The sequence below is a fragment of the Candoia aspera genome, chromosome 3 (assembly GCF_035149785.1).
Source record: "Candoia aspera isolate rCanAsp1 chromosome 3, rCanAsp1.hap2, whole genome shotgun sequence".
NCBI classification, from domain to species: domain Eukaryota; kingdom Metazoa; phylum Chordata; class Lepidosauria; order Squamata; family Boidae; genus Candoia; species Candoia aspera.
Window position 1 is genome coordinate 166,126,906 of NC_086155.1, and position 23,992 is coordinate 166,150,897.

General features: G+C 38.1%; 2 protein-coding genes across 2 annotated transcripts in view; both read right to left on the reverse strand.

Moving 5' to 3' along the window:
* GAREM1 (GRB2 associated regulator of MAPK1 subtype 1) overlaps window positions 1-9,375 on the reverse strand; it is a 99,964-nt gene extending 90,589 nt beyond the window's left edge. The window contains exon 1 of the mRNA XM_063299236.1: window positions 8,895-9,375. Coding sequence (XP_063155306.1) covers window positions 8,895-9,015 — 121 coding nt within the window. The 5' untranslated portion in view covers window positions 9,016-9,375. The remainder of the gene's footprint in view (window positions 1-8,894) is intronic.
* An 11,534-nt stretch (window positions 9,376-20,909) lies between these two features.
* The window catches only part of LOC134494205 (ras-related protein Rab-10-like), a 35,470-nt gene continuing 32,387 nt past the window's right edge, over window positions 20,910-23,992 (reverse strand). Inside the window, exon 6 of the mRNA XM_063299237.1 lies at window positions 20,910-22,190. Coding sequence (XP_063155307.1) covers window positions 22,107-22,190 — 84 coding nt within the window. The 3' untranslated portion in view covers window positions 20,910-22,106. The remainder of the gene's footprint in view (window positions 22,191-23,992) is intronic.

Consider the following 23,992-nt stretch of genomic DNA (forward strand, 5'->3'; position numbering starts at 1 on the left):
TCATGATCCAAATGACTGCATTTATGAATAAATAAATCATATTTCTTCAACCTGCTAGCAGCAGACCCGCATGCCATAAGAAGGATACTTATTATGATCAACTTCATAAATAGTGACTCAGGTAGCTGCTGTTAAAAAAAAAAAGACAAGCATTCCCTATAGGTTTACAATTTGGTTTGGGAAAAAAAAAAAAAGGATAGAGGAAATAAGACCATAGTCTATCACAGATATTTTACTTTTTAAGGACATCATCATTTGTCTTTGTCTTCCTTTCCCCAAAAAAGCCTTGCTATTTTCATCCATGAAAGCTAACTTTTCGGGAACCCAGAAGAAACTAAACAAACTGCATTAAATCAGTATGTTGTTATTGACACTGATGGTTGAATATTTATTTTATATATAGATTGCCTTAAAATGGAGCACTCAGAACCCTTACCTGTACATGTTAATAACTAGGTCAAGCAATTTTGATATGGTTTAGATTTAATAACTAAGGATTTAATTAGTTTAATATTAATACATGTATCTTATTTTTTTAGTTATTTTCTTATTTTATCTTTCATTTATTTTAATCACTATAATGTATGCAAGTTTTTTTTACTGTACATAAGTAGTGTATTTTGTTGTTCCAGTGTTGCTTGTTTGTCATATTTAACTTTTTTTTTTTTTTTTAAAGAACTGGTTTAAACTTACTTTCTGGCAGGATGTGTAGAGAGAGTTGGAGGTCAGATACAAATTCATCTTCTGATGAGAGAAACATGGTTTTCTACCATTCTTTTGTGAATGTTTCCTCCAGAAAAAAGGCTTAGTTCATACACTGCACTAAACCATAATGTGGCTTGTTTGGACTTGACTTGCAAACCTGCCTGTGATTAATTCATGATTAGGCACCTCTAGATTACAGTAGTGTGGTATGTGAACCAGGCTTATGATTCACATCAAATCATAATGTATTTTGATTTGGGGCTTAGCATGATATGCAAACCAGCCCAAGGTGGAGGTGGAAGACTTCATTTAAAGCTACAGTGGATAGATCTGGATATGTGGGTAGAAGGGAAAAACTAGGGGAAAAAATGGCAGTAACATTCCAAATTATCTGAAGTTTGCACTTCAGAGCACCCCATTGAAAATAAAGTATTTATAGTAGATAGGGAACATAGCAGGCACTGAACATTCAATATTCTACATCTTCAGATCTGTGGTTATACCCTGCTTTGGATCCTTTTTTCTTGACAGTGACAGGTGACCGGGAATGTCCCTGTCAATTAAAAAAAAATCCCAGCATCAGTCTAAACGATGATGATAAAATAGTGGCAAGCATTAGGGTCAAGCTGTCATTTGCAGATTTCCAAATGTGTCTCCTTCCATATCAGCAGAAGACAGTATTACAGCCCTGTTACGGAGTTCACTCACCATCAAATCTTTGTGACTGACGTGAAAAAGCTTTACATCTATAGAAATTTTCAGCCACTAGTTCTCTTCTCCTGTCATTTTTGCATTTATGGATATGCTATTCCTGTTCTGAAAAGAATAAAAATGGAGCATAGCCCAAACCTATGGATTTAAAATATGGCAGCTGGACCACTAGCTATTAAGGGCAATAGCTACAAGGGGATTGCAATGACATCAAGACAAGACTGCCTAATGTTTATTACATCCAAGTATACTAAGGTTAGACACAACACAGTGTTTAAAGATATTGGAGAAAAACATGAACTATCCTAAATAGTACCACAACTGTAGAGCTTAGAATAGTTGTTAGCAGTATTTCATATTAATCAATAAAGTAACTGTTTAAGATACGAGAAGCTTTAGGCAACACTCCCAAAGGCACAAGCTAATATGGGTTCAATAATGAATTTAAAGATGACAGAGAAAGCACTGCTAAGATTTGTTGCATGATCTGCCAAATTAACTTTATCTTTCTTTCTTGCTGGCTGTTGAGAACACCGAGCACAAACAAGAAGTTCATATGTTCAAAAATATTTGAAGATAAGTGACAAATAGAGATGAGTGAGAAATTCTTTTTTTCTTAAAGGTATGTTTACCCAACTTTATTTCCTAAACCAATAAACAGACCAAACCAGGGCTACAACTAGTGGGGGACAAGCAGGGCATCTGCCCTAGGCACCACGCTGGGGGGGCGCCAAAATGAAGAAACAGTATTTGTATGCTGAATGTTTTATTATTTTAATGTATAATAGAATAAAACTTGCTAACACCTTCCTCACCAACCCATGAGGGGGGGGCACGGAATCCATGTTTGGCCCGGGTGACACAAACCCTAGTTGTGGGCCTGGACCAAACAAGAATTATCCTTAGATATTTACTCCCCCACCTGATTCCAAATATTACAATGTTGTTTCCCAAAGGGAACAAAGCATGCAAAAATATATTAAGAGAAACATATGCATTTTCCTGAATCCTTTTCTTAAAGCCACAAAATGTTGTGGAGCAGAGAAAGAATTAGCTTAGATTTTAAAAAGGTAGAAACTTAATGAACCAAAGCATTCCATCCCTAGTAACAACAGCATATTCTAGTTTATTAGGGCAAAATTCATTTGTCTGAACATAACTAAAATTTCTTTCATTGCACCTCTCTACAGGGAGAAAACCCACACAAGCTGCACTGAAACAGATAGATGCAGCTATCATTCATTTTCTACTCTGCAGCACTTATATGCACTGGCCAGCTGTTATAAGTTTATGCTTTATGAGTTTTTATTAAGCCTACACACTGAAACTGATGTATGTTCATTGTTATCCTCCTGCAGGGAAGTACAAGATTCCTACAGAGACATTCCATTCTCACTCTGTGTCTTTTAAGCCTCTTTTTCAAAGCTTGCTACTCTTTCAAGCAAACTCACCATAATTTACTTGTTAATTTAAAAAACATAGTTAAAATGAATATAGTTATTTATCACTGCCCATCTCCCCCAAAAGTGGGACTCTGGGTGGTTTCCACACATGCCCTCTCAGGAATCACTCTCAAAATTTATCAAAATGTCATAAATTTTAATCATGTACTTTTTGAATTATCACAGTCAGCAGTGGTAGATACGGATTAATCAGCAGATTAGATGCAGTTAAATCAGTAGCATAATTAAAATAAGATTTCTTTAGGAATACAAAATGTAGTTTATGTTCTAGATTCTGTAGTTTTTCTTCTTCTAACAGTCCATGTCAAGATGCACTGAAGTAGAATGCTTATCCCACCCTGTCTCTACAAATTAGCAAGACTGATCATTAATTTGGGAAGGGTAAAAACACACCCATCTGCTCAGAGACATTTTCACATTCAGGCATGTATTTTGATAGATAGCGACAGACAAAAGAAAGAGAAACTGATACAAGCCCATATCCTTCAGCTTCATTATGAAGATTTTTCAGGGACTGGAAACACTGACTTCTAATAATTCTGCAAAACTATCTTACAAAGCTACAAAAGGGAAATCTGGGAAGCAAAATTGATAGTACAGCTCTGAACAAGCTCTAAGTTTAAACTATTTGTATACCAGTTCACAAAATCAGTAGTGAATACAGCCAAAAATTTGGAGTTAAGGGAGTATGGAGCAGATAGTTTAGTGGCTAAGAAAATGAAATATAAGCTGTGAATGACACAGATCTAAACCACCCTAAATAATGAACAAAACTATTGTTCACTTTCTAAGTATTTATGAAGTAACATGTGAATGACCTTAAGAACTAAGGAAAAGCCTTTCAAATGCTAATGAGAATTATTGTTAATGATATTCTACTTTATTCAGTGATACAGTACCAAAGAATTCTATACATTAGCTACATTAGCTTCGAGTGGGGAAATCTGATAATACTGGACCAACTAAATTGTTACAACATAGTGAGCAAGCTTCAAATTCTCCAAAAATCTTATCTGGGCTAGGTCCTGCACACAATGATATTTTTCACTATAATACCATCAGCCACATTGTCTGGAACTGCCTGGAATGACAGCATGAGAGTTCAAATCATCTGGAGGGCACCAGGGTGCCCACCTCAGGTTAAATATGATCTCCCCAGCACATTACACCTGTACTTCAGGCCCTGCATTAGTTGTCAACAGGTTTCCAGATGTAGTTCAAAGTATTGGTTTTAACCAATCAAGTTTTTTAAAGTCTTAACGCCCAGATATCTGTAGAATCACTCACTGACCTGTCCATTCTTTTCCGGGAAAGGATTCTGGTTATACCCCCACTTTTATGAGGTAAAGGAATGGAGGTCAAAAGGCTTTGTTTTCCAGTCACTGCTCCAGCTTTTTGGAACAGCTCTCCTTCCCCTCCCCTGGAATTAAGGCTTGCACCAGCTATCTTAACATTCTAGGGGCAACTTAAGATGGAACTCTTCCATAAAGCATTTGGTGATGTACAGGACCACAGAGATGACCCTGGAGAAGGAAGGTGGTAGCAGTTAGCAAACATGAATTAAGAGGGAGGAAAGGGAAAATGCTGTCAGGCTTCCAAGATTCTGTTACTATAGCTATAACTACATCAGTAAAATAGAATTCCAGTATTTCTTGTGGAGTATGTTTCTTGACCTGCCTCAAAGACTGACATCAATCTTGAAAGCCTGACAGTATTTTTTTTTTCTTCGCTCTCTCTTATACCAAAGAGAGTCAAAGCAGGTTCAATTTAAGTTTTTTTCTAATGTCCTCTTCCCAGGCTTAATTCATGTTTTGCTAACTGTTGCTCCATTTCTTCTCCAAGGTCATCTGTGTGGTTCTCCACAGGTGACTAGTTAAGTGTCACAATTTTAAATTTCAATTTAAGGGTTGTATTCCATTTTTATCTTGTATTTTGGCTATGTTATTTTTCTATTATTGTTATTATTTTGTTTATAATACTGATTTTAATAATGCCAATTGTGGACATTTTAATTGATTGCATGTTTTTATGGGACACCTGTAAACTGTTGTGCCTTGATAGATTTGGCAGTGCACAAACAGAATAAATAAGTAAAATGTTAAGCAGAATAAGTATTACATAAGTGTATTTGGGCAAGTAGCCACTGCACTAAGGCACAGAAAAGTATTTTGAGCAAAGGTTTTGGGATAATGAAACAATTAGGCACTTACTGAAATTCTGATGCATAAGCTTCACTGAATTCAACAGCATTTGTTGAATTGATATCCCCAGAACTGTGCTATCAGGTGCAAACTGAATGATTGTAAAAGATAGAATGCCAGCAGATTTGGTAAGATGCCCACATGATTTCAATGAATTACAGCATAGGCAGGAGAAATAAATAAAATAGGAGGTAGTAAATAAAACCATGGGTTGAATACCAAGATAAAATTATGATTTCAAGAAATACTGCTGGAAACTATGGGGAGCAAAACACACAGGAAAAAGATAGTAGTTGGCTCCACATATCACACTAAGCCTTTGCCTTTTTAAACCATGGTTTGTTGAAAAAGCCACAGTGACTGGTTTTACATCTAATGCCAAGCTGTAAATTTTGATTTAAAACCACAATAGAGCACACATATATTAACACCAAATCCAAATAAACTGCATAAAAGGTTAGCATGTATGTAAATCTAATCATAATGAAAAATCTTTCTACTTCAGAAATATAAATCACAACTGAGGCTGGTCCAGATTTAGAAATCCAGCTTCTCCAAAAGGAAAGAAAGGCGCACATCAATATCTATGTTTGTGCTGTTGCATGTGAGAGAAGATGAAAAGTGAAGAAGCATCACATTATAATTCCCAAGTAATGGAAATTCAAATGTCAATCACCCTTTGTGCCCAAACATGATATATATGTAATTTGGTTGTTTTAGTTTTTTTTTTACTTTTTTATAATTTTAAATTTAAATATTACTTTTACATATAAATTTAATAATTGTAATTATGAATAAAACCTTAAACATCCACCCCACCCCAAGGACCAATATTTTGCTTAATCATTCCTCTTTCCAGAAATGTAATAATTGTTGTGAACGTGTACATCCCTTCCCCTTTAATAAGACGAATTCTACAAATTTGTTCCATCTCTCTGCAAAATTGTTTTGGCTCTGCAACCCCCTTCTAACTTTAATATTACACATTAACTTGCCATTGATTGCAATATCCCACACTTCTTTATTTTGTTGTTTATTCGTTCAGTCGCTTCCGACTCTTCATGACTTCATGGACCAGCCCACGCCAGAGCTTCCTGTCGGTTGTCAACACCCCCAGCTCCCCCAGGGACAAATCCGTCACCTCTAGAATATCATCCATCCACCTTGCCCTTGGTCGGCCCCTCTTCCTTTTGCCCTCCACTCTCCCTAGCATCAGCATCTTCTCCAGGGTGTCCTGTCTTCTCATTATGTGGCCAAAGAATCTCAGTTTTGCCTTTAATATCATTCCCTCAAGTGAGCAGTCTGGCTTTATTTCCTGGAGGATGGACTGGTTTGATCTTCTTGCAGTCCAAGGCACTCTCAGAATTTTCCTCCAACACCACAGTTCAAAAGCATCGATCTTCCTTCTTTCAGCCTTCCTTATGGTCCAGCTCTCGCAGCCATGTGTGACCACGGGGAACACCATTGCTGTAACTATGTGGACCTTTGTTGTCAGCATGATGTCTCTGCTCACCTTGTACCTTCCATTTTCTAGCTATCATTAGTCTTGCTGCCATCAATAGATTTGTAATTAAATCTTTAGTAGCTTGAGTGCATCTAACCTTGTCATACATTGATAACAATGCAATATCCAGATATATTTCCAAATTTATCCCAGTTATCTCATTTATCTCTTTAAATACCAATTATTTCTGTACCTGTTTACAACTTGACCACATGTGGAGGTAAGTGCCAGACTCCTGGCATCCCCTCCAACATAGTACTGAATATTTCTTATCTATTTGATTTACTCTTACAGGTTATTTTAGTTCTAATACAATTTTTAGATGTACTTACAACTAATATTACAGAAAAATTAAAGCAAAATACTCATGAAAAGTGCTGTTTCTGATTTACTGAATATCTGATTTAATCAGTTCAGAAAATCCTTGACAGATCTGGATGAACAGGTGATGTAAGAATGAAAACAGTTTCTATTTAATATTTAAAGAGAATATAAATACTGCATTATAGCTCTTGGTCTTTTGTGCTATGTAGATAAAAATTTAGTTCTTCAAATTAATCGATGAACAAGCTAATCCCTTGCCATTTTACTCTAAAATGTGTTCATGTCTCAAAAGTGCACAACAAATGTTTCCAAAGAGTGAAATTCTACTTATATTTGGAACCAGAGATAAACACACAGAATCAATATAACGAAGTTTTTCTTAAAAACAAGCAATCAAAAGTCCCATATCATAAACCATATAACTGTTTCTGACTCACTCTGGAAGCACAGTGAGACTATAGAGTGCAACAGCTATCGCTATTACTATAATGTATTTCATGAACACCAGTTTCCCTAAATGCATCCTTTCAAAGTTAAATATAACCTGTCAGAATAAGCTGATATATCAATGGCTCTTTAAATATAGAGTTATATTTCTGAGAAGTTGAGAGACAGAATCATTTCAGTTGATTAATTTAAGAGCTAAGACAGTTATATTAAAATTTCAGCAGGATTCGTGCCTCTTGCTAAGTCACAAAGCACTCTGGCACAGCATGAGACATAGTGTAACTTTAACCATGGACAAATGCACACCAGATAACAAAACAAACTACCAATGGTCAAGATTTATTCGACTTGGGCCAGCTGGGTCATCAAAGTCTGTTCATTAAAAAAAAAGTTTGCTAGCCCAAATCAGGTTCACAGCTTCTGCACACAGGATAGATGGTGAATGTTGAGTTTCACTTCAAGTCTCTAATTTCACTCTCTACACACCCAATCGGGATTAATTTAAAACAGGCATGGACTAGGATCATACACAGAAGTAAATCCTAATTCTTGCTTTAGTTTAGGCTTAGTGTGAGGAGAGCTGCAATATCTGGGCTGCAAAAATCCAAGAGACCACTAAATGGCAGCAAAGTATCTATCTTTTTTTCATTCGGATTTTTGCAGCTCAGATCCCTGCCTATGGCTAATGCAACAAACCACAGCTTTGTACACGTGAGTCCAGCTTCAAGTGCAATACTCGGTGCATTGGGCCACAATCCAAGTCCCTGTAGTTTACTATTTAGTTCAAACGAATTAAGTACACTTAACTCTTGAACTGGATTCAGTCCGCTGACGCTAATACCCCAGCCCGACAAACCCTTATGGAGTTTAACTTCCAGTTGCATTGCTCGGGAGCTCAGTCCTAACCTTTTACACCCCCGTACTGGGCGTGTACCTGGCTGATCTTGTCTGGATTAGGAAGAAGGTGAGGGTAAAGCACTTCCGTACTGTTACCTTGCTAAGAAAACTCACTAGGAATCGAGCTGGTCTTTATCTTCCTTAATAAGTATCAGGACTTTAAGCTGCCGCATTTGCCAACAGTAGTAGCTCCATCTGGACTCCGAAGGAGCCCACGGTACCATTCAAGACCAGCTGACTGATCTCCCGAGCGTCGCGCGCCGACGGCACCAACCTCTTGGCAATACCGTTGACCCCCCGCTTTCCGCCCGCCCGCATTACTCCACAGGCTGAAAGCCCTGGCGTTGCCCCTCATTAGGGCCCATTCATATTTTGGTCACGTGCCCCCTTTCCCCAATGGGCTCTTCTCCCCAGAAGGACTAGCGGCTCGGAGCTGGAGTTTGGCCAGCGTGCAAGCAGAGGGGGGCAGCGCTGGCGGCGCCTAGCTAAGGAAGAGGAGTTGGTCTTCCCTGCCGCCGCGCAAAGGCTCCTCTGACGGCTCGGCTTCTTGCCCCTTCCATCCCTCCCAAGTGCAGTCAAAGCTCACGCCAAGCGGCATCTGAGGCTGCTTCTGCCCCGGCCGGCCCCTCTGGCTCTACTCACCGCCATCCAGCTTGACGACCTGGGGCAAGCGGTAAGTGCTAACCAGAAGGTCCAAGGGGATGGACACGGAGCTCCATTTCACATCCTTCAGACTGAAGCCCGGCGAGGGGGCCGCATCCATCTTCCCGCCTTCTTTCGGTCGGAAGAGTCGAGCAGCGGCGAAGTCTTGGGGAGAGCTGCAGGCTCCCGAGCGGAGCGCGCTTCCCTCAGCCTCTAGTGTTGCCGCTGCCGCCTCCCCAGGCCATGCTGGGCTTGGCTCAAAGGCAAGGTGACTTGCCACCGACCGCTCCTGCTCCGCCAGCGGCGGCGTGGGTTGCAAAGGAGGCTGCTGTCGCTCCCGCTGACTCTTTCGCTGATAGCTCCAGTTGACCCAGTAAACGCCATCCCAGCACAGCAGACTGACTAATCAACAAGGTGCGAGAGACGCCTGCGCAGTTCGCGCTCCTCCTCTTCTCCACTCCCAGGGAAAGTGAAGTCCCGGCGCTCCCTCCTTCTCTGATCAACGCGGCCGGGGGGGGGGTAGGTGGGGGAGGACAAGCTCTTGGCATATTGGCAGCCCGCCGCCAATTCTGGCCCTCTCGCTCCCTCTCCCGGCCGCTGAAAAGGCATGCAATTCCGCTACCCGAGTTCAGGCTGGAATCGGTAAAAGGTCTTTTGTCTAAAAGTGTGCTTAGTTGCAAGCTCCTGCGCTTTTGCTTGGAGGAAAGGAGCAGAAAACACTGGGATTTAACTTCAGAATAAATATGAGGCTTATGCTGTTCATAACTGGGAAGCCTGACCAATATTTTTCTGGTTGCTGTGTTCGTTACGCTGCAGGCTTACTTGGCAGTTAAATCCCATTGAACTCCTTGAAGCTATATACATACAATACACTAAACCATGGTTAACATAGTTTACTAAATTAAGCCAGCTGTGGCTGAGTTGCACAAAATGTACTTGCAGGTACCTGCACAACCTGCTTGTAACCCTGACCTGAGTTTGCTGTTATGTTATAAGGCAAACCATCAAAGACAGTCTTTGACTATGGTGTTCTTCCAAAAGGATTTAAAATACGTAAAGATGTGAAATGGGACACTATTACAGTACAGTAATTAGGGAAGTTGCTGGCACACTGCTTTTTAAAATATATTATGTGAACTACTGGCAGATATGAACCATGGGAGCACAGCTGATCCAAAACACATGCAGTCCTTATGTAGCCTAGCTCCTTGCTGAGAGGGTGTAGTGGTTATGGTGTTGGATCAGCACCAGGGAAACCCAGGTTCAGATCTACCTTCAGCCATAGAAATTGGCTGTGTGACTTTAGATCAGTCATTCTCAGCTCATCCTACTTGATAGGATTGCTGGAGGTGTGGTGTGGTTGGGGAAACTGGAGACAAGAACACATACATACATCACCTTGAGCCCAGAGACAGGATATGAGTCACATGCAGTATGCTGGTCTATGACCATAATAAAGATATGATTTCATTAAGTCACATATACCTGTGCATTTTGTTGTTGGGCTCAGCCCCAGTGGCTATGATCCTTCTGCCAGAGAGTTGTGGCAACAGCAAGGAGGAGGGCTTGGCTCCAGCCCTCACAACGAGTGTTTCTGCATTCTGACCAGAGCCCAGCCCTGCTGCCACCCAGCCTTACCATCCATACCTGCCCCACTCCAGTCTCTGAAGGGCAGGCATGACATGCTGCATCAGTATTGGGGCAAGGTGAAACTGTGTAGAACGACAGCTGGTATAAGCAGAGAGGATTAAATCTCTCTCCCATCTCACAAGGGAAGTCCCAATAAAAGCATATTTTGTGTATTGAAAAAAAGTGGGAGAAAAGTAGCTTTCATCTGGTAGGTGAGCTAAGCTACACATGAATGTTAAAAACATAGCTGAAAAAGAAATCGTCTTAGGTGTTCCTCATAAAAAAAAAAGCTTGCTATTCCATAATCTTGCAAAGTTTAAGAAGCAGTGTGCTAACCTACTTCCTCCTTCAGTTCCTTTTTAAATATAATTTTAATTAAAAAAATTTTAAAAGATAAAAACTAACAGAAACTAATATAGAATGAGAGAAAAAAAGAAAAAGAAAAAAAGTCAAAGCCAAAAGTGCAGAAAAAAGAAAATAAAGAAAATATAAAGAAGTAGCTTCCAATTTTCATTACAGTAGTCATAAGTACAAGTATAAATTTACCTCTTAGTCTATGGTTACAGCATAACTCACTTTTTTCTATAATCTATCTTTTATAATCATCAAAACAATAAATCATAAGTTCATTTTTTCTTTGTTTCATGCAAAAAGTCTTTAAGGGGTTTCCAGTCAGCAATAAACATAGGTAATGTCTTTTTTCAAATCAAAGAAGTCAATTTGGCCATCTCAGCAAATTCCATAATCTTCACCATCCATTCCACCATTGAGGGTAATGTTGAATCTTTCCACCTTTGTGCATATAATAAACTTGCTGCCTTACTTCCTCCTTCAATTCCATCCTTCTCTTATCCTTGACTATTTGAGCTGATCTACTTGCAAGTTCAGCTGCCATGACAGCAGTGGGCTTTACCACCTGTTGAAGAACAGTCCCCTCAAGTCTAAGGAAAAAAGGTGCTTAATTATATAGAAATCATTTATTAAGCCAGGTGGACCAAGTTAAATGCTTATTGCTAGATAGGGAAGCTTTCTAGACTTTTCAACTAGATACTGTGTAACCCAATTACAATTATTTAAATAAAAACTATTCCATTTTTGCAAATGTAATAAAATAAAGGCAGTAAATGTTATCAGAGGAATGAAAGAAAACAAAGATCATTCAACCTGGTACAAATAATTGTGTTAGAACAATATACCTTTGAATTAGGTCAGCACTATAGGTTTGTTAAAAACTAAGTAGGTAAGTACCATGTGGAGCCTTCAAGAAAACATATTACAATCCTGAGCAATCTCTTCAGGGGTAGTAGCTTTACAAGACATGCAAATTAAAATAAAATTTCCCTTGAGAATACATATCCATGTTTATTTAGAAAGCTCATTATTTGGTGGTTTCAGTTCTGATTACTACATGTGCTATGTTTACAGTAGTGTTCTATTACAAATATCAAGTACATTTTCAGTGTAATAATGAGGATTACGAAGTTCAAAAGCTAAGGTTACTATTTCTGGATTCCAAAAATCCAGCTAATCACAGGATTGCAGAGACATAGGAAAAACTAATACTTAGCTGTTAAAATGGACATCTAGATTTTTGCAACCAAGATACAGCAGCCCAGATTTGAATGTAAAAGAGGTTTTAGAGCATGTGAATGCAGCACCTGTCTGCATTTTCGTAAACCAAATGTGTTTTTACCTCAGAATCACATAGCAGTGGTGGAGGGCAGCCATGTGATCTAGAAAAAGACACAGCTGCTTTCAGAAGTTGCAGACAGGTGTTACATTCATGCCTCTGTACTTTTGCTCTCAGCTCCAAAGCATAGTAGAGTCCATATTATATGCCATTGAAGATATGTATTATAGAACATTTTCTTGTAATTGAAGAAGGAACTGATTCTCTGCAGATGGGAAAATTCATATGTATAACTCAGGGACACCCTTGGTCAAAACTTTTGCTTTAGAGGAGTGCGTGTAATGCTTCAATTAAACAAAGAGATATATAGAGCCCTAGAATTTTAGCATTTGTTGTAATTGTGGCAGATGGTCATACCTTAAAATAGATGTACTTATTTTATTTGTTCAGCGGTTTGGTGTTTTGCACTTCGTTTTTTGCATTCAGTCGAAGGCAGAACAGCAAACACTGCTGTTCCTTACTCAGGTCGAGATCTGTTATACTGCAAAAGCTAGCCAGATCAGAGACCAAGTACAGATCATTCCAAGGAGACCCTTTGCCCAGCTGGTATTTTAGCTGTGGCCTTACCTAGAACAGGATGCTCTGAAGATGGTTATACATACCTTTGTCATCTCATGCCTGGATTACTGCAATTTACGCTGTGGGGGGTTGCCCTTGAAGATCACTCAGAAACTTCAGCTAATGCAAAATGCAGCAGCCTGTGTGCTTACTGTGCAATATAGTATTGTCACATAAGATCACAGTTATGGGAGCTGTGCTAGTTATTGTTCTGTTTCCAAGTAGAATTCAATATGCTGGTTATTGTCTACAAAGTCCTGTATGGCTATAGGCCCCAGGTCTCTTAGAGATGAGCTATCTGCCCAACTGACCCTGATGAATAGGGAGTCCCTGCCTGAAGGTCCTTCTTATCAAAAGGTAAGACTGGAGGGGGCATGCAGGGAGGTGTTGTCAGTAGCTGCTTCCCTTATTCTTACCCTGAAGCTAAATGACCCCCCCCACCACCACCACCACCACCACCACCACCACCATAGCCTTCCAAAGAATAGTTACAACTTTGGAGACTAAGTAGGCCATCATTATTTAGTATTTCTTTATGGTTTTATTGTTTTTAACCCATTGTTCCCTGTATTGTTTCAATTTGATACACAGCCAAGAACCTCCGGAGTGACACAATTCATACATCTTATAGAATAATTAATGTAAAAATATAATAAAATGTTATTTTGGCATATGGGACAAAAACCCATAAATATATATTCTCTCTTTCTATACTTGAGCTGCTTTGGAAAAAATGACATGGGGATAAACTGATACTCACTTCTAGTGCTCTCTCATGCATTAGGGTAACTGACTGGTTACCAATGGGAATGGTCACAGATGTTGTTTTGTTCAGTAAAGTAACTTATGTCTGACAGAAAATATACCTTGTTCAGTGTGACAAACATCTCAAGCCTGCCATGCTGACACTGTCTCCCAAAGGAAAAGCAGAAATAGGTCTTTGAAGTAAAGAAGTCAGCCATATTGGGTGGATCTTAAAATAATAGGCTTTTGATAACTGTGATCATACAACTATGAATGAGTACTGCCTGCACTTAAAGTAATTTCAGGCCCTTAAGAACAAAAAAGCCCTTCCAAAATAACTTACAACAATAAAACTGCATACACTAAAAGCCTGAAAAAACAGTAAACTCACAAAGACCGATGATTACAATATCCCACTAGAGCAGTGTTTCTCAGCCTCAGCAACTTTAAGATGTGGGGACTTCAACTCCCAGAATTCCCCAGCCAGCACTAGGGTATTAAAATCAGACTGTATTGCAGCTAAATCTCAGAAGACAGCCAGTCATGGGGAACTTTGAAGGAACAGATAGGACTCTAGGGCTTTCATAAAAGGTGTCAGAATTGGCTGAGACAGCAATCCATATGGGTACCATGGCTTATGGAAACCAGGAGAACAACTTGTAAATGTGATGAGTCCCCCTTCCTGTCTTAAAGTGCTGACATGTTGATATAGGTGAAAACTATTCTTCACATAACTTGGTCCCAGAATACCAGCAATTTTAATTATCTTGGAAATGCATAGTTAATACCATACAAGTATCATGTGTTCTGACTCCTTGTTCTTACCAACTCTTGGGTATTTAGATTCTATACCAATTGAAGTTTGCAGACAGTTCTTAAAGGCAGCTCTGTACAGAATGCATAATAATAGTTTAGCCTGGATAGGACTAATGACTGTGACCCTCAGCTGGCCATTGAGGCCATGGGAACCCCAGATAGCAAAGGTTTCTCAAAATAAACAATCCTTCAGGATAAGTATAACCCCATCAAAGACCTGATCTAAGCCTCTTTAAGTTCACTGTTGTCCCTGAGAAGAAGCCTTCAAACACTCCTTCAAGAGTTCTACAGTCTCTGTGAGATTGGTAGATAGAAGTGAAAAGTAAAGCTGACTATCATACTGACTTTCCCCAGGACATATAGCTGCATTAAAACCTGGGGCACAAGATGGAACTTTGCAGCACTTCTTAGCTGATAGTCATGAAGTGGACCAGAAATTCTCTAGCACAACCTTCTGAGACTCTTCTTCCATGAAGGATCAGAATCTTTGCAACATTATTTAACTGTAAATGTTAAATGTTAAATGTTAATGTCAGGCATATTGTGTGGATCTTAAAATAATAGGCTTTTGATAACTCTGATCATACAACTATGAATGAGTACTGCCTACACTTAAAGTAATTTCAGGCCCTTAAGAACAAAAAAGCCCTTCCAAAATAACTTACAACAATAAAACTGTTACATTAAATGTTACATTAAATGTTACATTAAATATTTAACAATATTTAACTGTTCTGTAAAGCATGGTACAGTGGCACTGGCCCCTGCTACTAAACATTGGTCTGATCTCAAGATCTGATTGTTTCCCAATGTTTCTGCATACAACTCAAATTCTCAAATGACTTCAATTTTTGGTGGCTGGTATAAAGTTTTACAAATGCCATTATTTACATAGAAATAAATATACCTTCCTAACTGCCCAATGGCATTTTTGTGCCAGCCATGATAACCTCCTTCCTCGTCCAGAGTAGTAATATAATTATTCCTGGGCAAAGTCAAATTGAAAGTGACTTATGTCATAAATGCTATCTGAGCATTTGAACTTAACAGTGATTCATGTGGGAGCCTGAGGCTTCTTGCTGCGTTGATAATGGGATAAGAAATAGGTAATGGATTATTTTCATCTATTCTTTTCTCTTGCTTTATTTGGTTCTCAGAAGAGATCTAATAATGTTTTAACCCATAAAAGCTGCAAGTTTTTGTGAGGATACCAAAGTTATCCTAGATGTTAAACAGCAAGACTTCTGTGATAATTTTCTGGTACTCTTGTCTAATGCATAATGGCATGATTCTGTGCTAGACACATAACTAGCCTTAATCTGTTTCTCAGCCAACCACATTCTGAGTCAAACAAATGAGGCCTACTACCTGCAACCTTCGGTGGAGTTAGGCTTTTCAGTTAAAAATGTTCTTGGTCATGCATCCAGGTTTTCATATGCTATAAAAACAGAGGTGATATCTACAACAGGTGAGGTAACTACTAGAGCCAGGGCTTGATCAGAATTCATATATTCAGTCAGGGCCATAGTCTCCACTCTGGCTGTTCTGCCAAGTGTCCAGGCAGTGATCAGATACCCAGACAATTGGTTCTTTTGGATGCAGAGACAATAAGCACAAGTGAGTAAAGAGATTGTAAGCTTTATTATTAATCAAGCAAACAGATTTGAACAGAAACACAATTTAGGCAGATTAAACAGAAACACAAGAAAACATAACATGAAAAGCATAACATACCAAGTAAGATGATACTCAGTCTTCCATCAGCTGTCAGGCGCTTCCAGCAAACACACCTCAGGGTGGCTCAGTTTCCAGAGTACTCAGCCCTAAGTCTGTGCAGAAGCTTCCCAAGCCAATTTTGCACACAGCACCAGGGTCTGTAGCCAAGCTCCCAACTCAAGAGGCAATCCTAAGATTTTTTTTATCAGAGTCTGCCCCTAAAACCTCATGACCCTGTTTCCATGGTATGGAGATTGCATGATCTGACCTTGACTAGATAGTTCCCAGGGTCAGGGCACCTGTTTATGACATAATCCAAGTGCCTGGGAAGCTATACAGATAAGCTAGTGCTAATGTAAACAATCTTGGGGTTTTCTCTCCTCCCCTTTTCAAGCAAGAGTGAAGAACAAGCAGGTTAAACATAGCTCAGGATGAACTCTAAACTACTATAATTTTCTTAATATGAAGGAGAAATCAAAAAGATGTTACTTAAACTCCTCAAAATACAGTGGTCTTCTGCATTGCCACTACACTGACCCATTTTATCCTTCTGTCCTAATGAACCTCTAAATGAAGTGAGATCATCTGAGGTACAGGGTCTAAGGTCTGAGTGCCCATAGAAATTTACAGTAACTGGTTGGTGATTGCTGTCCTCTCTTACATAAACCTTAATCTCTGAGAAAAGGGAGGCTTTACTATTTGGGACACATAGATATATTCTAGGATACTATTTGATTTCTCCCAGTGGTAACTAAAAGAGTAAGCAAAGCTTTGGTCCTTGCCCTCTAGAATATGCAGGTTACACTTGCATACCAGGTTTAACAACTGTATATCAGCAGCATTTCTTTTCTGATCCCTAAAGGACCATGAAAGTACTACAGAGCAGAATTCTTCAGGAATGTTGCCATTGTTGATATGGTCTTATAGAGATGGCCCCAGACTCACACTGAAATCACCTAAAATAATTATCATTGGTTTGAATCTTTGCGATTAACCTTATCAAAATTTGTTCTATGTTCACCCATATATCGGGAATAAGTAGACATTTGTAGGGGCATATAGACATTCAGCATCACAATCACAGAGGCCTCATTCTGGAGTTGGACAGCTAAGAAAAAAGGCAAACAAGCATCTATTATCAATTCCATGCCCTTTCAGCCTAACTTTCCCCTGATCAATATGGTCAGTCCCCCTATTGCCTGGCCTTTTTCTTTTACCTTCCATGCCATGGTGGCCCAGATTTAAAGCCAGTTATCAAATCTATTCATCTCCAGCTGTTAGCCAGGTCTCTTGTACTGCAATCATACCAAAGTTGGACAGAAATCAAGGTAATAATTTATTCTTCCCACCTGCTAGATTCCCAATTATTATACAAATAGTCATATCGTTAATCATGCCTGTAGGAGAGAAGGAAGAGAAGCTAGACAGGGCTGGGTTATAACGTACCCCATTCAGTAATTCATCTACAGATATGAAGACAACAGAACCTGAGGCATTCAGATACAAACACTGAATAGTGGTTTGAATTTTTCTTGATGTCGCTATAGGGTGAGACAGCTTGCCAGGACCATAAGACTCATCACCAAGTTGACTGTCTTTTGTTGTTATATTCTTTCTACAGTAGTATCCATGTGTGTCTTCACCTGACAGTTCAATGCACTGATGCTTGGGTCATCCATCTTGGACTCTGTGTCCCTGGAGATCTAGATGTCCCCATTATTTGGTTGAGTTTGCCAAGACAAAGATGTTGCTGAACTGTTCCCTGTGATTGGTTCATTCAAACTATTGAGAATTTTCTTCTGTGGGGTCCCTATATCATGTAGTCCATTTGGTTCAACTGTCGGCTTTGAGAGAAGCAAGGCATTAGAACACCATGGATTAGCTCTTACATCAGGGGAGATGGAGTTATTAAATGGGTGCTGCAAATTCAATCTCTCTTTATCTATTAGGTTTACAGATTGTCTTCCTTCTGGTTACTTTTCTGCTGGCAATCAGCAGTTAGGTCAAAATGTATCAGAGGTATGTGTTGGTGGTGGTGGTTGTTGTTGTAACCCCTTTTAGGAGATATTGCCACTAAGTCAACCAGAAGTTCTGCTGTTAGACATGTTAACAGTGTCTGCTGTAAATTGGTTAATTTTCTCAATATGTAATCTTGCACACAATTTGGCAGTGTTCCAAAAGAATGAATCAGCCATACTTCTAGAGCTTCATCTGTAATCTTTCTGTCACTAATTGTCTCTAGGTATTTATCTGAGTTTCTCTTTGTCAAGGCTAAATTCTCAAGTTTATTTGCAGTTGGCAGCTTTTTATCCCCAGTGTCTAGAGAGAGATCTTCAACTTCCATAGGCAAATGAAAAAGTGAGTGTGTTTTATTATCCCAAAATAGACATAATTGGAATATTTGAAACGTATCTAGAAAAGGTTTCATTTTGAGCAGCATACCAGGGACTGTAGGGAATCTGAACATCAACAAAACTCCTTTGCCATCCTATTTCACTGGGTAGCCATTCTGCTGCTTGTAAGTCTATCAGATGGAGTTAACATCAGAGGAATTTGCTTAAAGATAAAACGATAGCCCTTTTGGTGTCTCAACAACTCTTATAAGCCCTATTAAGGTAAATATGTAGGGAGACCTGGTTATTCTGAGGGATCCAATTATTCTTAATTCCCCTCTCCCTCTTTTTGTCACACAGTAATAGCGAGTCCCTCTCCTGTTGGAGTATAAATGTGTCTTGCTGTTAAGTGCAGGATGCTCTCTCTTAATGTTAGTTTGTGCTTCCATAAGTGCAGTTAGTTTATCTAGTTGGTTCTGGCTAAAAGGCTTTTTTAAAGAACCCATGCTGTTGCTTATTGTTAAGTTGTCAAAAATAGAAATTACTGTATCCACTGTTAAAAGGCATTGCCTAGATATAAAGTCTGGGGCACTCTCATTTGTGAGATTCTTGACCTGTCCCTCCCTAATGGAAGCTAAAGGTGCCGGGGGGTGGTAGCAGCCTCAGGAGAGGAATGTGTTGTAAAAGCATTTTGGCAATCTTCTTGGAGAGACAGAGAGAGAGCAGTTGTTGCTCAATCTCTGTTTAAAGATCCCATTCCAAAACTCTGATTGACTTATGTGAGTAAAATTTCTTCTATTTTTATTATTAGATTTACTTACTGGTAACTCATTCTTGGGTGCTAGATTTTTGGTTGCTCTGGAGGCTTTGAAGTGACTACCATTCCTGATTTTATTCTAGGTCATTTCTTCCTTTTTCCCATTCTCTTATTCACTTATAAAGTGTTTAAAAGGGTTCACTACAGCCTGTCCTACTGTCTTTAATCAAAAGGAATTAGAAAATGGAAGAATAAAAGCAAGATAAAATAGCATAAAATTAGAAGAAGAAAAAAAACCCTTAGGAGCAATTAGACAGCATGTGTGTGCTCCTTGCCATCTTGTCTCCTCCAAATTAGAATTTCATATTTTATTTTGACCACAAACCTATAACATGGAAAATTACTATAGGAATATTAGAGAATACTATATTCTTGAAGACCTTAATTTAAGGATGGGCAATATATGCCTCTTCAAATTCGATTTAACAATGCAAGATCCATATAACAAATTCTTTTTTACAGTTAATTTTAGGATTTCTGTTAAGCAAAACTTCATAACATTCAAATATATTGATTTAAAATAGAAATCCTACTGAAAGTTTATACATTGAGTTTTCTTTTGCTAAATTTTGCCAGTATATTTCAGACAGCGTGCTTAAGGTATATTCATTTCCTGCTAAGGTGAACCATGCTGATTCGACTCACAAGAAATGAAAGAGATGTTTAAGAATGTAGCTAAAATTAAAGTTTAAACACAGTACTATCTTTGGGCCATGTACACAAATGAAGAGTTGACCTTGGACAAATGGAAGGAATGAACGAGCCATTAAGCAGAGGACTTGCAGAAAAGATTACACAGTCTTGAGAAAGAGGGAATTGTGAGAAAGAAACTAATAACCCTATCCTGATTTTGTTTAGCATAAGATGGAGCACAGAGGAACTTGGACAGACTGTCAAGTTTCTGTTATTCTACCTTTCTACAATAAAGAACATTCCTGGAATCCCTACCATGCTTATTTCTTGACCTGGCCTATCTTGATGGGCTGACAGACCAGTTCATACATGTTAATAAGTCCTCCAAAATATCTTGGCCAGAATGCTATGGACTGATCCAATATAGTTATAGATTCTAGTTTCTGCAAGTGTAGCAGTAATTTGAGACAAATGCATGGAAATTCCAAAGTATATAATTGTAGCACCAATTAGACATTAGATATGGGTTACGTGTATACATTAATCCTATAAATGTCATTGCTTACTTATTATGAATGTTAAGTTTATCACTTGCACAAATATAATGAAATCTCAGATACACATATCTGCATGTAAGTTCAGCCCCAATAAATTTTTGAATGGATATGTTCAAAATCACATTTTGAATGGCTTCCTTTATTGGGCTTTATAAGTGAAAGCTTGTGTACAGGGGTAGGGGTAGGATCTAGAGTGAAAACTATATGAAAGGTAATATGTAGTCTAGAATCCAAAATTAGACTTTAGCCTCTCAGATGTTATCTATCAAAGCTGATAAGCTTTTCATTTGCCCAGTAATTACCATATTTAAATTATAAGCAGCATATATATTTAATAGTCAGATCACTGATGTCAAAAGAAACCAAAAATTGGATGCCTTTATCTCACCAGATGGTAGCACCTGTCTTTCATTGGGCTTCGAAATGCAGCAAGGATGGTCCTGGTTAGCACTTGGATGTGAGGTTCCCAGGGAATTGCAGGGCTGTAGGTTAGACTGGGAGGTTTTTTGTTTTTATTTGTTGTTTTAAAAAAGCAATGGCAAAACAATTCCATATTGTCAAGAAATCAAACAAACAAAAGAACATTAGCTTCTAGGATATGTTGATATTTAGTTGCATTAATTCTTCTTTCCACCTGCAAAACATCTGCTGTGTCACTAGGTGCCCTACAACTACAAATTATAATAGAGCCACCTGTGTGCTTAATAATTGGCATGGTGTTCTTTTCTGAAAAAGTTTTATCCATTTTTCTCTAAATATGACTTGGACCAATCATTGTGTCATCAGCCCAAACCACCTTGTTCTAAAACATGTCAGGCTTAATCAGTATTTTTATGTGCAAACTTTAGATGATGACATCAGAAAAATGTTTCCTTCTGACAACTCTCTTACACAGATTGTTATTGGTACTGCATTGTGGGCAATTACTCCATGGTTAGTAAAGTTTTCAGCATATCTGACCAGTTTTAGATAGTTCTAGGAAAGATTTAATGCTCTGCAGATAGTGAAGAAGCTGAAAAGATGTTGGAGCAAGATATGATTCAAAACATACCTTCAAAGCAGCCATGAAGTATTTACAAGAAAGAAAGATAAAGGTTTTGAAATGGATTTGAGACTCCCTAGATTTGAATATTATTGAAAATCTGTGGGGAGATCTCAAATGTGCAGTGTGTGCAAGCAGACTTAAATATTTCTGAGTTACAAGAATTCTGCAAGGAAAAGTAGAGAAAAATATCAAAAGCAAAAATGGAAAGACTCTTAGTTGGCTACAGGAAGTGTTTGAAAACTATCATTTCTACCAAGGGATGTACTACAAAATACTGACTGAAAGGATAGCCAAGGTTTTGCATATTCATGGACTTCTTACTTTGAATCTGTAAACAACTGTACATAAGCAGTAAGTAGGAATTCAAATCCTTAGAAAGATGTTGTGTTTACCTTTTAGGTTTACTGTATAACCAAACTACATTGGCCAGCTTTCAAAGATAGTTTGTTTTTGTTTTTGTTTTATTCTTCCATTCTGAATAACTTACAGTCATGACCTATAATGTAAATCTAATGTTTGGTTTACAACAGCAATTAAATAAAATGCCAATGAATAAAGAACCTGTTCATTTGTTAATATCAGTACTTAAACTGAATAATTGATATATTAAGGAGTTCCAGTCTTTGGCATATACCAAGTCAGCAATACTAGTAGCTTTCTCTTTCTTTTGAGAGTCACAATTTGCAGCAAGATCTTGGTGGTTTTTGTGGTTTTTCATCTAGGTCCACCACGTCTAAGTCAAGTAGTACACAGGAACTCTGATGGGGAAAAAGCCATAGAATTACGTTCAGTGAAAAAACCAGTAATAAAGGAATGCTTTACCTATTCTGTTCAGTACTTGAAATAAAGTCATTCAAAATAAAATTATTGTTAGTGGAGAAAAGAAATTCTGAGTCACATTCCCTTGTAGTAATGGCTTGGATGATGCACAAGGATGGAAGGGGGCATTATTTTTCAGTCAAGTTCATCTTCCTGAAAGCTCAGCATGCTGCTCAAAGGGCCTTCTGAGGTATGTACACGCACAGGGGACACTTGCTGGAATTGCCAGTGAAGCAGCTGCTGCTTCATTTCACTGCCTATCCTGGTGGACCATGCACCCAAAGGCATATTCAGATAACCTCAGAAGGCTCTTGAAATAGCCAAGCCAAGCCTTTGGGAGGATGTAAATATCTTGATTTTTAGAGGAGCAGATTTAGGAAGCAGCCCCGCAAATAATGACTCAATAGTAATTCATAAATCTCTTTAATGCTGTACTTTGTACAGCATTACTTTGTAATGCTGTACAAAGCTTGGCTTTACTTGTTAAACTCAGAGACATATCTGAGCTGGATAAGACTATTTACTGCAGGAAAAAAAATGAAATTATACAGAATAGGGTTTTTTCATAATTTTAATTTAAAACATTTAAAGAATAAAATGATTATGCAAAAGAAAAAGCAAATGAGAAAAGACATAGTAGATGGAAAATAAAATATCAGTAAATAAACACAATTTACAATTGTCATAACATTTACAATTATTTTTTCATTATTTCAGTGATTAAATAATTGAATATATAAAACTAAACTCATTATCTTGAGAAATAATTGTAAATCATTGCAAAACTCTAAATTTTAACATTTATATTGATATCACCACTATTTGTCATTATCTAAAATAAATGGACATGATGTTATTAAAAAAGGAAATAAAAAATACTAAAGCAGTAAAAAACAATATTAAGTTCTAGATTACCTCCCATTGTACCGACTGGTGATTACATCGAATTATTTATAAACATTAAAACTGCTTCTGGTTACTATCTTTACATCAAATATTTCCCCCTTAAAAACCTTACTCTAAATATCTGAGTTTGCCTTGTTGTGTGAGGTACAATATATATGGAAGCCATTCTTGATTAAATTTAGTCAAATGTCTATTCTGGATTTATACTGTTAATTTTGCCATTGCTTTGTATTCTCAAGCTGGGTTTCCCATCTGATATTGTCAGCAAAGTTCTCTTTTCTAATGCTGGGCCAAATTTGTCCTTGTGGCCATCACTATATATTTTAATAGATTGTGCTATTATTTTTTATTAGCTCTGGAAAGATTCCTAGTTTTAAAAAAAACAAAAAACCCTGTGGTTTCAATTCAAGCTTTGTTTTTGAATAATGCTGGGTATTTCTTTCCAGTACTTTTGAATTTTTATTTACATGACCACCACATGGTAAAATGTTCCTTCTGTGTCACAACATTTCCAACCTTTACTATTATATTACAATTATGGATGAAGTTATATGCCATCTGTAAAACATTTTCTACCAATTTTCTTTTAAATTACAGCTTGGAGTAAATTTAATTGAATTTTTCCATAAGTCAAACCAACTGCAAGGATTGGGATGGGTGGCAATGTGTTACAGTGATTTTGCTCCTCCCTGAATGGGCAGTTCCAGTCAGTAGTAATCGGGAAAGAGAGTTCAAATGCCTGACACTTCTCTGTGGTGTGCCTAGATACCTAAATCACTATTAACTTCTATATGAAACCACTGGGAAAAATCAGTTTGATGTGAGTATCATCAGT